The following is a 14496-nucleotide window of genomic DNA, read 5'->3' as shown; positions in this document are numbered from 1 at the left end:
AGCCCGATGCCTTCTCAAACATTGCAGCACCCCTTGGGATAGCATGGGTGGCCCAAAGAAGCCTGAGACAACCCAGCACTTCTTTTCCTGGTATAGTGAGCTTGCCAGGCCTAAGAGTAACTCAGCAAAGCCCAGCCCAGCCTCTGTCCAGGAGCTTGGGGGCTGATGATGGAGTGCAGAGGGGGCTGGAGGGATACATGGCTTGTGGGGGGCCAGAAAGGGGTGGATAGGGGGCAGATGGGAAGGGATGTTGTTTCTGGGGGATGGAGAGGGTAAGGATGAAGGGATGGGGGCTGTAGTTTATTGGTAGGGGAGGGCAGAGGAAGGGGCGGCATCGGGTGGATTGGCTGTAAGGGACCTGGGTCAAACACATTTCGGGGGGTATCGCTGCACAGTGCGGCTGGAGGGTCCACGGCTGGCGCGACCCCAGCGAGGGGACGGAGCACGGGGAGCTGAAGGGAGACCACGGCCCGGGACGGGACGGGGCGGGCGGCGGCGGGTTCGGCCCCCGGCGAGGCGGAGCCGGCGGCCGCGCCCGGCGGGAGCGCGGAGGGACGGGGAGCGGCCCCGGAGGATGGGGCGTGCGGCGGCTGGTGAGGCCGGGCAGGGCACCGGGGGCACGGGGGGAATGGGCAGGGCACGGGGGGAACTGGCACAGCCCCGGGGGTCGCTCGCTGCCCGCGGACACCCGGCCGGAGCAGCGGGACGTCGGGCGGGAGGCAGCCCCGGGCTGGAGAGGGGTGGTAGCACTGGGAGACGGCTCCGGGAGGATCTGCGGGGACTGGGTCCCTTTCCTAGGTGGGAGGAAAAGCGGGGTTCACACACACACAGACACACACACGCACACACACACACAGCCGCCGGGAGGGCTGGAGCAAGGGGAGCGGGAGGGCAGGTCGCACAAGGAGTCACCGTCCCCTTTGCTCTCCCCGCAGGCACCGGGCTGGGGATCGTGTCCCTCTGGGGCAGCCTCCTGCTCACTGCCGGCCTTGCCCTCGACCCAGCATCGCCAATCTGCAACTGCTCAGAGCCCATGGACTTCCAAGCTTTCCGGGAGGCTCCACTCCCCGAGAGCTGCTGCCTCAACTTCACCAGCTCCAACATCACCCACCTCGACTGGGGTGCACTGGTGGGGGTGCAGGGGCTGCGGGAGCTCTACCTCTCGCACTGTGGTATCACAGCTATCAGCAACGCACAGGGAGTCCCCCCTGCCTTGGAGATCTTGCACTTAAGTCACAACCTGCTGGAAAGTCTCCCTGGAAGCTTTCTGGAAAATGCCCCTAATTTGAGGGTTCTTTATCTGGACAGCAACCAGCTCCAGGATCTACCCAGGTCCTTCCTGAAAGCATCATCCCAGGTCCAGGAGGTCTACCTGGGATTCAATGCCCTGACCTTCCTTCCCGCCAGCCTCCTGAAGCCGACTCTGCTCCAGCTTCAGCTCTCCAACAACAGCTGGGACTGCAGCTGTGCTTTGCTCACCAACTTGGCGGGTTGGTCCAGCCTGGCTGATGATGTTATCTGCCACACGCCGGAGCGGTACCGCGGCATGGACCTCCAGAGCATCCCCCAGGATGAGCTGTGCCGCTCGCACGGCCTCACTGCCCTCTTCATCTGCCTGCCCCCTCTCCTCATCCTCGCCAGCGTCACTTGGTGCTTCTACAGGCAGAAGAAAAAGACCAACTACAACCTTCAGAACAGGTCCCAGAGCCACCGGGCCACAGTAGACAGGGGCAATGTGCCGGTGTCTGCAGAGCCCCACCACTACAACCCCTACGAGCTGCCTGCTGCTCCTGCTGAGACTGAGAAAAAGGTGCTACTGGGGAGACAGGTCCTGCTCCAACCCTTTGCAGAACCACTGGAGAGTGGGAGAGACCTCTATGAGGAGGTGGAGATTCAGGTGGGATCCCCCAGCAGTTCCCAGGTGTCAGCCTATGAAGGGCAGCTGGGCACCTCGGCACCAAGGGCAGAGGAGCTGGGGGGCAGCGAGCCAGAGGTGGACACTGTCAGCGTGAGCGAAGTCCTGAAGGACTCTGCCGACCGGGAGAAGATCTACATGAGTCAGTCAACCAACTATTACAACCTGGTACCTGGCATCGAGCTGGAGGACTCGGACAACCTGGAGTATGAGACCATCGACCTGCACTGATGCCAGGACTCGGGCTGTGCCTGGGACACACCAGCAGGATGGCAGGGGCTGGGCAGGAGCAAAAGCCGGTGGAGCGGGAGAGGCATGAGCTGTCCTGCCATGGCTTACAGTGGCTGTCTGCAAAGCTGCACCCCCAAATACCCATCCCTTCCCCAGCGCTACCATTGCACCCATCACTTGCCATGTGCTGCAGCTGGGCAGGGGGTCTGAGGGTGCTTCAGGCCCTGGGGACCCTGTCTCAGGCTGGCAGTATCTAGAGACATGTGGGTTGTCAATGCCCAAGGAAGGACATGGAGAGGAGGTGGGGGCTGTTTTTGGGGAGCAGGCGACAATACTGTGTGTGCCAGACCCACTGACAAGAGCCTCCATCCTCTCTTGCTGAAGCCAGATGGCATCTAGCATGGACCTTTTACTCCCCGGCCTACAAAGAACAGGGTCTGGGGACATGAAATGGGGCTGGCCCTGCCTATGTGGTCTGCAGGGGCTGTCACATACGAATGGAGTGCCCTGGGCTTGGCAGAGGGAGCCTGGGATGGCCCTGCCTGCTGCCCACCCCACATCCCACCGTGGCATGGGGACTTGAAACAGCCAGTGCAGGTGTGCTGCTCTATGTACAAGTGTGTGCAGGGACTGTGCACAGGTGAGTGTGAGGTGTTCAAGGTGCCCAAACACACCAGGAGGCACCAGAGAGAGCCCCTTTTGCAGCCTCTCGTGCCCGATGTGCTGCCCAGCCCTGTAGGATCCAGCCCTCCATAAAAAATAAATCATTTTACTCCTAGCAATGTGGCTCCATGTCTGTGTCTGTATGGTTTAGGAGGGTGGGAAGCCAACCATAGGGATGTGGGGAGTGCAGGGATGGTGGGCTTTGCTCATACCCCATCTCCCCTCCCATGCCCTGGGTAATGCTCCATTGTGGGTCTCACCCAGCATCCCGGGAGCTGCTTTGTCAGCCTGGTGGAGCAGAGCTGGGCACTGGCTGCAGACCAGCAGAGCCTCTGCCTTGCACCAGGATTTACAGCCCAGCTAGGGAAGGTGTCAGCCTGCTATAAATGCCACAGTTCCTGAACAGGGCAGGGATTTGTAGAGCTCCTGGGAACAGGGCAAAGGCTGAGGGTGATGTAAATCATCCCCCAGCACGGGTACCCCTGGCAAGTCTCACCCATGGGTGCTCCAGCCCTTCTCTGTGGAGGGGTGCAGGCACCCTTGAGCCCTGCTCCCTCTGCCCAGGGGGATATTCTCCAGGCTGGAAGCCCCAAGAGCAGCCTGCCTGCTCTGGAGCCGTCTGGGCCTGGTGCCCAGGCAGGAAGGGAGGGAGCCGGGCAGGGCAGGACGCAGCGCTCCGGCCGGCAAAGGAAGTGGCGTTTCCTGCAGAGCACGGTGTGGCTTCCAACAGCCTATGGTGGGACAAGCCATGGAACCTGGGCAGAGCTCAGTCCCAGCCCCAGCATGGACTGGGGATGATGATGGGTTAATTTCCCTGCACGTCTCCTGTCACTCATGGATGTTTCCCACTGCTTTATATCCCCCTGGAATTTTTCCTTTCCTTTTTCCTCCTGGGCTCTGGGAAAGTGTCCTGATGCCAGCTTTTAACATGTCTCCATCACCCCCTGCCAGGTACTACAGCCAGGGCATACCACTGTACCCCGGCTCATGCTGTCCCCACGTCCCCCCAGGGACATGGAGGAACCAGGAGCTGCCCTGGGGCAGAGGCAGGACAGGCAGGGCCAGCAGCTGTCCCCAGGGGCTGCAGCCCAGCCCACAGCTTCAGACTTGGACTTGGGCAGCGACAGCTGCATTTTTCACTTGTGCTCCAGAAATATCCTACCCTGGGTGCCCCCTCTGCCCACATACCCCGGGGTCCCATTCCCAAGGCTGCTGGGAGTGATGAAATACCCTGTCCTTCCCCCTCCTTCTCATGAAGCCTAAATTCAGCTGCCGCAGCTGCAAAGGGTATCAACCCAAACCACCCCACTGGGTCTTGTCCAGCCCCAGCTCCAGCACCTGCAGCCCCCCCCCAAATCTCTGTGACCAGTGGCAGGGAGGAGTGTGACCAACCTGGAGTTCCCTGTTCCCTGCCTGTAACAGCCCCAGCTCATCATGGAGAGGGCTCAGCTGCACAGGCCCATGCGGGGTTAATTATGGGGAAGAGGCACTGGTGGGATGGGGGTGGTGCAGGCAGGGAGCAGGCAGTGGCTGCAGCAGGCATGGGAAAGGCAGGGCAATCCTGCTGATGGGCCATAGTGCTTGGCATGGGAGAGAGTCTGTGTCCCCAGGCCCCACAGCCTGGATGGTGGCTGGACCCTCGCTCTCCTCAACCAGTGATAAGGGCTTTTCCAGTGAGGTGCAGGGCTGAGCCATGATGACAATTTCCTAAACACTGAAAGTCACCAACTCCCACTTTGGAGGTTTCTACAAGCTGCTCTTCCTCTGAAAAAGCAGCATCTACAAGCTGCTCTACAGGTTTATTGCCTTCATGGTGCTGTACACCATGCTCAGTGAGACAGCAGGGACATTACATTACATTTATCCAAAAAGTGGGTAAATTTGGATTTTGTCAAAGGGTCCACACATTTTTCTGGGGCAAAAAGGGCACAGCCCAAGGACCAACACCACTGATGGTTGTGAGGTATTAGACCAGGTGATACAGCCAGGAAAAAAATCCAGGAATGTGTTTCTGGCCCTTGTAAGATTCTTGCACTCAGATTTATGTTTTTCCCCCTAAGAATATTAGTTGAAAAGTTCCCTTTCCTGAAAGCCCCTCTTCCCTTAAAGCTCTTGAATTCCCCCAATAAACAAGCCCTGCCTCCTCTCCAGGTCACTGCTGAATGTGTTAAAGTGACACGTCATTTTCTGGGCTGGACCATGTCCTGTGAAAATATCCCAAAGTTAATACTGCATGGAGCTGAGAGAGCCACTCAACAGCAAGGAGCAGGACACAGGACAAGTGACCTCACGTGGGTTATGCTGCCAGCTACTCATCCTAAGAAAGTAACTTTTTAAAATTCAGACCCTGCACCTCTCTGTAGAAGCAGGTAAGGTCCTTAGCCCAGGCTTTGGCACCTCCTAAGTCTAACCAGGCTAAAGCTGTGCTTAACCCCAGCCCCTACCCATCTCTTCCTGGCTCAGCGCATGGCAGGTTTGCCTCCTTCCTGGCAGGTCAATCCCTGTGCCATCCACGGGGCTGTGCCAAGGCCAGACCAAGAGCCACGCATCCCACAGCCAAGCCATATGAAGTCCCACAGCCTGTGCCACCTTGGGAGCCAGCTGCCACCATCCTGTTTCCATGCCACACCTCCGGCGGGCCACAAGTGCCGCTTTTATTCCCATGGGCGGTTGCCCTTGGCAGCTGTTTCTCACGGCAGTACCTTTGTAAGCATTGTGTGCATTGATGAGCCATAATCCTACTCATCAGGGGCCAGGATTACAGCTCCTGCTCTCATACCAAGCTGGCATTTGATCTGTGAGCCTCAGTTTCTCCATCTGTACAAAGTCCCCCAGAAACACCCTGAATGCTGTTTGCACTCTGTGGAGGAGAGAGAAGCACGCTCAGAGGAAGCAGCCATGACGCATCCCTGCCAAGCGCCCTTATCGCCTCCACTCCACCTCTCTGGGAAGCAGGCGTTGCTGGAGAGCAGGGAAAGTTTACGCTGGATTACTATGGAGAAGGAATGTGCTTGTGCAAACATCCCGCCCAGCCCAGGTCCCACTGCCAGGGACTCCTGAAGCGCAGCCAGTGGCACCAAGCTGGGCACACAGTGCCCACGAGCACACACACAAACTGTGAGGCGGTGCCAACACACACCACACCACAACGTGCTGCTGCGGCCACGGGAACGAGTGCAACTCCCCAGTGTGGTTGGTCTGTCCCTAGATCTGTCCCACAGACTCATCCTCAGCTCCCTGACAGGGCAGGATGAACCCACACTGCCCAGGTCATCCGAGCCCACTAGCACCTCCTGCTGTCACACACGGCAGCCGGGGCACAGCATTACAGCAAAAAACTTCAAAAAACCCCAAACCCAAGCTATTTATGGGACAGTTGCATTTTAAGGCACTAGAGACTAGGGTCTGACACCACAGCTGCGCTGGGGGCAGGGTGATCACGGGCCACCTCCTTCAGTTCAGAGCCAAAAATCATGAGGTGGGGGCTGCAGGCAGGCTGACTCACACCAGAGTGATCCTATGGATAACCAAGGCTTTTGTAAAGATACAGAAATAGGGTGGAGAGTGTGATGGGTCCACCTGGCAGGCACAAGGTGTGTGAGCCTGGCCTGCACCACAGCACAGGACCAGCCCTCAGATGGGCTCCTGACTTCACCCCAACACCTGCACAAAGCGCTCCCCAACTACTTGCAGAGATCCACGGTGCTGGCTTTCCTGAAGGACAGCAGCCCCAAGGAATCACCATCACCTGACCAAAACACACAGAAAAGCTTTTGTTCACCACAGCTTTCCCATTCTACCCCAAGCAAGGGGCAGAACACTGGAGTTTGTATCCAGCTTTCGAAAGGGACAGACCATGATGTGAGCCTGGCCCTTCTGCTAGAAGGAATTGATCTTGCACTGGAATGAGACCAAGGAGGCCAGGGAAAGGCCAGCTGGTAACTAAGTAGTGCAGCCAAATTTGGTCAAAAGATACTGGATCCTGCAGGCAATTGTACAACCAGGCAGGAAACACAACACAACAGCAAGAGAGGCTGCTGGCCCAAACGAGGGGATGGGGGCACATCCCATGGGGAAAGTAGAGGAAGGAGTTAGAGCTCCCAGGAAGCCAGAACTTGTAGTTGGGGGGTGGGCACTCCACCTTCCTCCTGCCCACTGGTTTCCAGTATTGGACAACCTCCATTTCAGCCAAGTCTGAAAACTCTTTTCCACACCCACCTGGTCCTGTGAGTCACTGCCCTAGGACTAGGGAGATGTTTTAGTCGAGAGCATACAGGGTCAAGTTTTGTCTGAAGACACTGAAGTACTCAGGGATTACTAGAGATCCATCTTCTTTCACATTTTACTGGCGGGCAGAGCCACACAAGCCCTTTCCACTCTGTACACATAAATGAGCACACAACCTTTAACTGTAGTATACTCTTGGGTTTTATTCATCCTCTCAGCACAGTTTGACTGTGAATAAACAGTTTTTATTCATTTGCCTTTTCTGGCCTTGATCTTCCTCAGGTAGAACTCCAATTCCTTGCCTTCCAACACGTAGCCATCGGCTCGGCCACACTGTCCAGGTCTGGAGGCAATGCAGGCTGCAAGGAGAAGTCATGCAGTTAACGTTTAGCAATTCACTCCCCAGTGCACACAGCAATGAACAGACACTGCACAGCCTCTGCAACAGCACGCATGAGCAACTCATCGGTAAGCAGTCAGCAGGTTATGTGCCAGCTTCAGCCCCTCTGCTGAGGTACCGCGCTCTGGAACCCGCCCTGCTGCAGATCCCTAATGAAGTCCTCCTCAGATCTCCAAACTGTCATCGCTCAGGTTCAGCAGCAGAACTGGACAAAGGTTTCATCACCAGAAGACTTCAGAACACTCAACTATTTGCCAGAGCTTGAAACATCAAAGCTGTCAGATGGCTGCAGGGCATTTTCCTGACAGACACTTGCTTATTTTGCAAGTCTTGACCCCATTTTTTTTCACAAAGGCCAACCAGGAATAATCAACTTCAGGAGCCTGGCTGGGACATGCAGTAATTCAAGGTACAGAAGCAGATTTCCCCCCTCTGCTACAAGTGGGGCATCTCCGGAGAAGACAAAAGAACAAGTTACATTTAAGACCCAGAAGACACTCCTGCAGACATGGAGAACACTCCACTGCAGTTATTTGTATCACGGTGAGTAGAACTTTAAATGATCCCAAAATAAGATTAAGATTTGCTCTGCCACCCTGTTTGTGCCCTGACTCCCTTACCCCCTCCCACATTAACGTTGCCAGGGACTCACCAAGTAGCTTTCCTTGCTGGAACTGCTCCTCAAGAATATTTGCTATCTTGGCATGCTTCTTTCGCTCATCATATTTTTTCTGGATCTTCTTTGAACGTTTCTTGTTCAGTATTTCCTCCTCTTCAGGAGTCTAAAACACGACCGTAAGCAAAACAAGGAGTTAAACAAATGGGCACCTTCCACACTAGCACAGGTAGCTCTCGCTAACATGAAGGAGAGCCTTGCATTCTCAGCACTGTACTGTTTCCCAAGTCATACCTGGCTGAGGTACAAATACTTTAAACTCAAAGAACCAGGTGCTGTGTTTCACTTTTGAGACCAAGAAATGCCGTGCTGCTAACCAGAGTCACTGATGACAACAGAGCACAGTACCCCAGGGAAGGCTGCTCTCAGGCAAATGGAACTGCAGAGGCTTCCTTGGTCAATTAATTCTCCTCCAAAAAAAACCCTCTTTCCCTCTGCACACATAATGAGAGCACTTGGGTCTGGTTCAAGGCCATGCAGACAGGTTACAAGCTCTTTTCCTGCTCCTGCACCACCCAGCACTCAAATGAGAGAGCTTTGTTTTTAATGCAAGGAGACAACGTAAACCTGAATGCTACACATGGCAGTCTAAGTACCTTCTAGCAGTCTGGGGTTTGGATCTTTAACAAATTTATGGTTCTGGATAATTTCAAGACACTTAAAAACACACTGAAATTCAGTTAGTAACCCATAAGCTCCTCACCAAAGCAATCACTCCCCACTACAAGAACCCGACCTGCAAAGTCTTCCTCAGCACCATAAAATGTCATCGCTGTCCCTTCAGTAGCAGAACTGGACAAGAGTATCATCATTAGAAGACAAAGAGATCGACAGGCAGGTCCTTGTGCACAAAGGGGTGCAATGCCTCAGAGAGAGCTTCACTAACAGAGCCAGACTTGTCCTGGGGACCCATGGGAGCACAGCCCGGATAACCAATGCCATCACTGCCGGGTACCCAACCCTATTCTGGCAGGCACTGTCCGTTCAGGATGGGGAAATGCCTCCGGCAAGGCAGACTCTGCTCTGCAGGGAGTCAAAACGGCAGTCCCAGGCAGTCCTAGACGTACCAGTTTGGCGCCCTTCTTGCGTCCCAGGGGCAAAGCATAGTGGGCCTCGTACCACTGCCGGTACGGGGTGCTGTCGATGAGCACGATGCAGTTCTTCACCAGGGTCTTTGTCCGCACCAGCTCGTTGTTGGAAGCGTTGTACACGACATCGATGATTCGGGTCTTGCGAGTGCAGCCTTTCAAAAGAAGAGCATGAATTCAGACCTACAGGGATCAGGCAACTGAGAGCACAGCCCATAGCATCTCACACGTACCCTTCAAACCACCTCACGCTCACCACCCCATGCACTGCCCCCCAGCTTGCCTGGCACTAAATTAAAAACCGTGACTGGAGGCCTTGCTGGAGCTCATCTCAAATATATCTAAGCAATGACAGAAAATAAATTTGCAGATGACAAGATGCCTCAGAATCATTTAACGTTCAGTCACCATGTTCATCAATAAGCAAAAGTTGCATTTATGAAGAACTTAGGCTTTTTGCCCTTCTGTAGTCCCCCTACCCCGATAAAAGGTAACACAAGCATGCCACTCAGTGTAACTATGACACTCCCATCACTGTGAACTTAGTAGACATCCAAGTCCCCCAAGGCCACATAAGGTCAAAGTTATCATCACTATGCATGCTGCTCCAGAGCCAGCACTGCGAAGCTCCAGGATGCTCAACGCCAGCCCACAAATCCACGCTTGCACCATCAGCCCTCTGCTCCGCAGGAGTTCAGAAGACCAGCACAGCTCTCCCTTCCGCACACCAGGTTCAGGATGTACTTACATTCCGACCCCCAGGAGAAGTTGCCGACATCCAACCGAAGGGCTCGGTACTTCTTATTCCCACCACGAACCCTCACTGTGTGGATCCGGCGCGGGCCAATCTGCAGCCAGGAACAAACACCAGGGTGCCATTGGTGCTGGAACGCTGCACGGCTCACACAGCAGACCAGAACATTCCCAGTCTCCAAGGCAATGTGGTCAGTGTAACTATGACAAGCCCCAGCACCGGCAGACACAGAAAACGACCAGAACGGTCTGATGCACCTGCCTAAGGTGAAAGTTTCATCACTCCAATTGCCTCTCATCGCAAAAACCTACCTCTGCTTTCCATCTGCACGGGGGAAAGTGCCACCTTTTGAAGAAGTAGCACCAGAAACTCAACTCCTCACAAAACACGAGGTATTTAAACCTCTAACAGCATGTGACCAGCAACGTGAGTTTGAAAACACCCTCCCCACACCACTCACCTTAGTGTTGGCGGGAGGTCGCCCCAACTCATACTTCCTCTTCTTGTGGTAGGGCTTCCTCTTGCCCCCGGTCTTGCGGCGCTTATGCCAGTTGTCCCTGGAGATACCTGGATGAGAGCAGCGTGGTCAGAGGGTGGTAGGAGCACACCTGGCTGCAGCAGGGCAGACGCCTCAGTTCTGAGTCCTCAGCTCTCCAAGGTTGGTATCCGCACAGTGCACTCGGCCTTATGCAGCAGTTAGAGAAGCTTCATCATTGATACTCAGACCTGCCTTGAGCACATCCCTTCCAGCAGAACTGCACAAAGCAGACAAGACTCCCTCCTCTGTGTCCTCTTTGGGAAGCATCTCCCAACTTAACCTCATGTGCCGGGCACTCTAAGGGAAGTGCCTGATCCCGAGCTGCCAGGCACACTACAGCAGTCACCCCGTGCTACCAGCGGGGTGTGGCAGGTCCGCTATGGGAAGGGACCCCCATGCCACCTGCTGGCTGAGCCCCTATAAGAGACACCTCAAATCAACTCGACCTGCTGGGTCCCCAGCAGGGACCATCTCTGAGCCGCACCGCACCTCCCGCAGGGCGCAAGCCCCCGCCACCGAGCCCAGTATTCCACAAGGCCACCCCCACCCCTCCTGCTGAAAGGCCGTCCCACCTCATCCGCGGGGTGCCCCGCAGCAGGCACCGGGAGCGAGCCCAGCGCTCGGGCTCCGCAGGGAACCGCGGCGCGGCGGGACGAGCCCGCCCGACCCCCCTCCTCCACCCGCCGCCATGTTGGGCCCGGCCACCCTCCCACTGCCAGCAGCTCGGCGCCGCCGCGGCTCCCCCGATGGCGGGCGGGGCAGGCGGGCGGCGGCTCCCGCGGCCCCGCGGCGGGGTCCGGCGGGCGGCGGCGGCGGCGCGGGGGACGGATGGAGGCGGATGGCGCCGGGCCCGGGCCCGCTGCACTCACCCATCCTGTGGCACCGGCGCAAAGAGGCGGGGCCGGTGCTCGCGGGGAGGCTTGGCGGCGCGAGCTCTCGCGAGGCGCTGACGTCACCGCACCGTTGCCTGGCGACGCGGCGGCGCCGAGGGGAGGCGGCGGGCGATGGTGCCTCACCCGGCGCGGAGCGGGCGGTGCGGGGGCTCGGCCTGCCGCAGGCCTGTCCGTGCTGCCCCGCGGGTCACCGCGCGAACACCTCTGGGCGGGGCCCACAGCGGCCGGCATCCCGCGGCGGGGCCGGGCGGGCTCAGCGGCCCCCCGCGCATCGGGGCCGTGAACGGCGGGAGGCTCATTAGCATATAGCTCATTAGTATTCGAGTGATTTGCATGGGCCGTGAGCCGGCAGCGCGGAGGGCCACGCGAGTTCATTAGCATATCGCTCATTGGTATTCATATTTATGTCTGTACCCAAGGTGCAATGCGCGCGGTGGCGCGACCCCGGTGGCGCTTCTCGCCGCCGCTCCCGGGGCCGCCGCGTCCGAGCCGGCGTTGGATCCGTGTGTGGGGCCAGAGAAACGGAGCGAGGCGGCGGGAGGCCGAGCTTGACTACCGCGCGGGTCGCCATGAGCTATATAGGAACAACTGGGAATGGGTATGTGGAGGGGAAGGGGTAGCGGTATACTCTGGTTTCTCTTCAGATCGTATAAATCTTTCGCCTTTTACTAAAGATTTCCGTGGAGAGGAACAAGCACGAGTGCTGAAAAATTTTTTGAGGCTCCATTTCAGTGGAGCTAACCCTGTTCTAGTTAAAAATAGAACAATTAAAAGATTGTTGACTAAGCGAAGCATCCCTAGAAAAACAACAAGTGGAGCAGTGTGACCTGTCCAGACAGATTCCAACTGCCACTGTATCGTTACTAGACATAGAGGGCAGATTACTGGGACTGGCTGGATAGGTGCAATCTGAGTTCTGAGGTCAATTTGTTCTGATGCCTAAATAGGAAGAAAATAATTCTTCAATTAATATTATTGTAGATAAGGTAGACAGCAGTTCTTTAATGAAAGCTTTCAGGTACACGGAGCACACAGGCGCACCCACCCACACAGAATTCTCACTCTTTTATCACTTTAACGAATTACCATATCTAGTGGGCACATCCAACCCAAAAACCATTTTGCTCCTGGTACCTCAGAACTGCCCCATTGGAGCCCCCTCCAAGGGTTCAGGGCCCTCTATCTTGTTTTGACTAAAATACATCTTATTATCCCAAACAGGATGTCCTTGCTAAAAGATCTTTCCTTGGAAAAATTGCTAAACAGTAATTCATTGGAATGTTGCACAAACCGTGACAAAAGACTTTAGTAAATGTCTGAAGTGTCTAAGGTGGAAGAAAACTATACAGCTATATTAAAACCTACAAAATGCCTAAAAGTCTTTAGGCATCAGTTCCACATTGAGTGTGGATGACATGCCTGAAGGACAGGGTGCCATCCAAAGGGACCTGGACAAACTTGGGCCCACGAGAACCTCGTGAAGTTCAACAAGCCCAAGTGCAAGATGCTGCCTCTGGGTCAGGGCAATCCCAGAGAGGAGAAGAACTGGAGAACACAGACGGAAGAACTCCTTGAGAGCAGTCCTGCAGAAAAGGGCTTGGGGATTCCTGTGGAAGGAAAGCTGGACATGAGCCAACAGTCGCAGCCCAGAAATCCAACTGCATCCTGGGCATCGGCTTTGGTGAGACCTCACCTACAGTGCTGCATCCATCTCTGGGGTCCTCAGCACAGGAAAGACATGGATGTGTTGGAGCAAGCCGAGAGGAGGCCACAAAGATGTTCAGAAGGCTGCAGTCCCTTGCCTGGGAAGCCAGGCTGAGAGAGCTGGGGTTGTTGGGCTTGGAAAAGAAAAGGCTCCAGGGAGACACTACTGAGGCCTTCCAGTACTTAAAGGGGGATTATAAAAAAGAGAGAGAATGGCTTTCTACGAAGGCATATAGGGATAGGACAAGAGGAAATAGTTTTAAACTAAAAGAAGGTAGATTTAGATTAGATGTTAGGAAGAAATTTTTCCCTGTGAGGGTGATGAGGCCCTGGCACAGGTTGCCCAGAGAAGCTGTGGCTGCATCATCCCTGGAAGTGTTCCAGGCCAGGCTGGATGGGGCCTTGAGCAGCCTAAGTCTAGTGGCAGGTGTCCCTGCCCACAGCACAGCGATGGGGACGAGGTGATCTCTCAGGTCCCTTCCAACCCAAACAATCCTACGATTCTGTTTCGTTTTCCTTAGAATTTTTAATTCAATACTTTTTCGTTTTAGTTATTTTAACTACTCACATTTCAACCCACGAGTTTCTCCCTTTCACCCTTCCCGGGGGCTCAGCACGGGTTTACACCCCACGGCGGGGACCCGCTAGCCCTGTCGGGACTGAGAACCGGGATCGGCCCCGGGCGGAAGAGGCTGATCCCGCCCCGCCCCGTTACCGGTGATTTGCATACCCAGGGTGCCCCGCGGTCCCGCCGGTGTCCGGCCCTGCGGCCGCTGTCCCGCCCGGGCTCTCGGGGCCGCCCGGTGTGTGCGCCCCCCTGGGCCGGGCCGGGCCGGGGCTGCGGGACCGGGAGAGCCGGGCGGGCCCGTGTCACCCTGACGTGTGGGGCGTGGGGCGGGCGGCGGCAGCGTCGGGGAGGGAATGAGGGGCATACTCTGGTTTCTCTTCAGATCGTATAAATCTTTCGCCTTTTACTAAAGATTTCCGTGGAGAGGAACAAGTACGAGTGTCGAATAATTTTTTGAGGCTCCATTTCGGTGGAGCTATCCCTATGTTTGTAAAAAATAGAACTCAACCAGTGGTTATAAATTTTACAAAAGAACATCTTGCGCTTCAGGTTATGTATGTGCAATTTATGAGAATGTAGGGTGTGCCCCGTATGCCAGGTAAACTATATTCTTGCTAATCATTCTGCCATGTTGATTAAGTACAGTCCGCTCAGTACAGACAGGGTGAGGATTTCTCGGGGAGCTACCCCAAGATGTGCCCCATAGACTAGGGACCCTGTCCAGAAACTTGCCCCAGGGGCTGGGGACGCTGCCCAACAGCCTGCTCCAGTCACGAACCATCTTGACTGGATGGGGGAGTGGGAAGAGATGGGCCGAGTGTTACAGGAATATTCTGCCC

The 14496-nt window shown here is 55.8% G+C and overlaps 2 protein-coding genes and 7 non-coding genes across 9 annotated transcripts; 3 read left to right on the top strand and 6 right to left on the bottom strand.

Annotated features, from left to right (window-relative positions):
* The first annotated feature begins 533 nt into the window (after positions 1 to 533).
* Positions 534 to 2914, top strand: LOC116791101 (SLIT and NTRK-like protein 6). Its single transcript, XM_032696787.1, has 2 exons — positions 534 to 593; positions 936 to 2914. Exons 1-2 carry the CDS (start codon positions 575 to 577, stop codon positions 2144 to 2146), a joined length of 1230 nt encoding a protein of 409 aa, XP_032552678.1. The 5' UTR covers positions 534 to 574; the 3' UTR covers positions 2147 to 2914.
* Positions 2915 to 6634: 3720 nt separating this feature from the next.
* LOC116791366 lies at positions 6635 to 6764 on the bottom strand. Its single transcript, XR_004358720.1, has one exon. It is a non-coding gene; the product is annotated as a small nucleolar RNA SNORA35 (small nucleolar RNA).
* Positions 6765 to 7213: 449 nt separating this feature from the next.
* RPS8 (ribosomal protein S8) lies at positions 7214 to 11479 on the bottom strand. The gene is made up of 6 exons (XM_032696788.1): positions 11362 to 11479; positions 10415 to 10521; positions 9949 to 10048; positions 9180 to 9355; positions 8089 to 8218; positions 7214 to 7395 (listed from the first exon to the last, which is right to left on the bottom strand). The coding sequence occupies exons 1-6, from the start codon at positions 11363 to 11365 to the stop codon at positions 7286 to 7288; spliced, it is 627 nt and encodes a 208-aa protein (XP_032552679.1). The 5' UTR covers positions 11366 to 11479; the 3' UTR covers positions 7214 to 7285.
* LOC116791356 lies at positions 7596 to 7667 on the bottom strand. The gene has a single exon (XR_004358708.1). It is a non-coding gene; the product is annotated as a small nucleolar RNA SNORD38 (small nucleolar RNA).
* LOC116791357 lies at positions 8858 to 8930 on the bottom strand. The gene has a single exon (XR_004358710.1). It is a non-coding gene; the product is annotated as a small nucleolar RNA SNORD38 (small nucleolar RNA).
* Positions 10140 to 10243, bottom strand: LOC116791358. Its single transcript, XR_004358711.1, has one exon. It is a non-coding gene; the product is annotated as a small nucleolar RNA SNORD46 (small nucleolar RNA).
* On the bottom strand, positions 10593 to 10677 carry LOC116791355. Its single transcript, XR_004358707.1, has one exon. It is a non-coding gene; the product is annotated as a small nucleolar RNA SNORD55/SNORD39 (small nucleolar RNA).
* A 530-nt stretch (positions 11480 to 12009) lies between the features above and the next one.
* On the top strand, positions 12010 to 12124 carry LOC116791352. Its single transcript, XR_004358704.1, has one exon. It is a non-coding gene; the product is annotated as a U5 spliceosomal RNA (small nuclear RNA).
* A 1895-nt stretch (positions 12125 to 14019) lies between these two features.
* On the top strand, positions 14020 to 14134 carry LOC116791370. The gene has a single exon (XR_004358723.1). It is a non-coding gene; the product is annotated as a U5 spliceosomal RNA (small nuclear RNA).
* Positions 14135 to 14496: the final 362 nt, after the last annotated feature.

This window comes from Chiroxiphia lanceolata, chromosome 9, assembly GCF_009829145.1.
Source record: "Chiroxiphia lanceolata isolate bChiLan1 chromosome 9, bChiLan1.pri, whole genome shotgun sequence".
NCBI classification, from domain to species: Eukaryota; Metazoa; Chordata; class Aves; order Passeriformes; family Pipridae; genus Chiroxiphia; species Chiroxiphia lanceolata.
The sequence above is the reverse complement of the archived record's forward strand: the minus strand, read 5'-3'. Positions and strand labels throughout refer to the sequence as shown.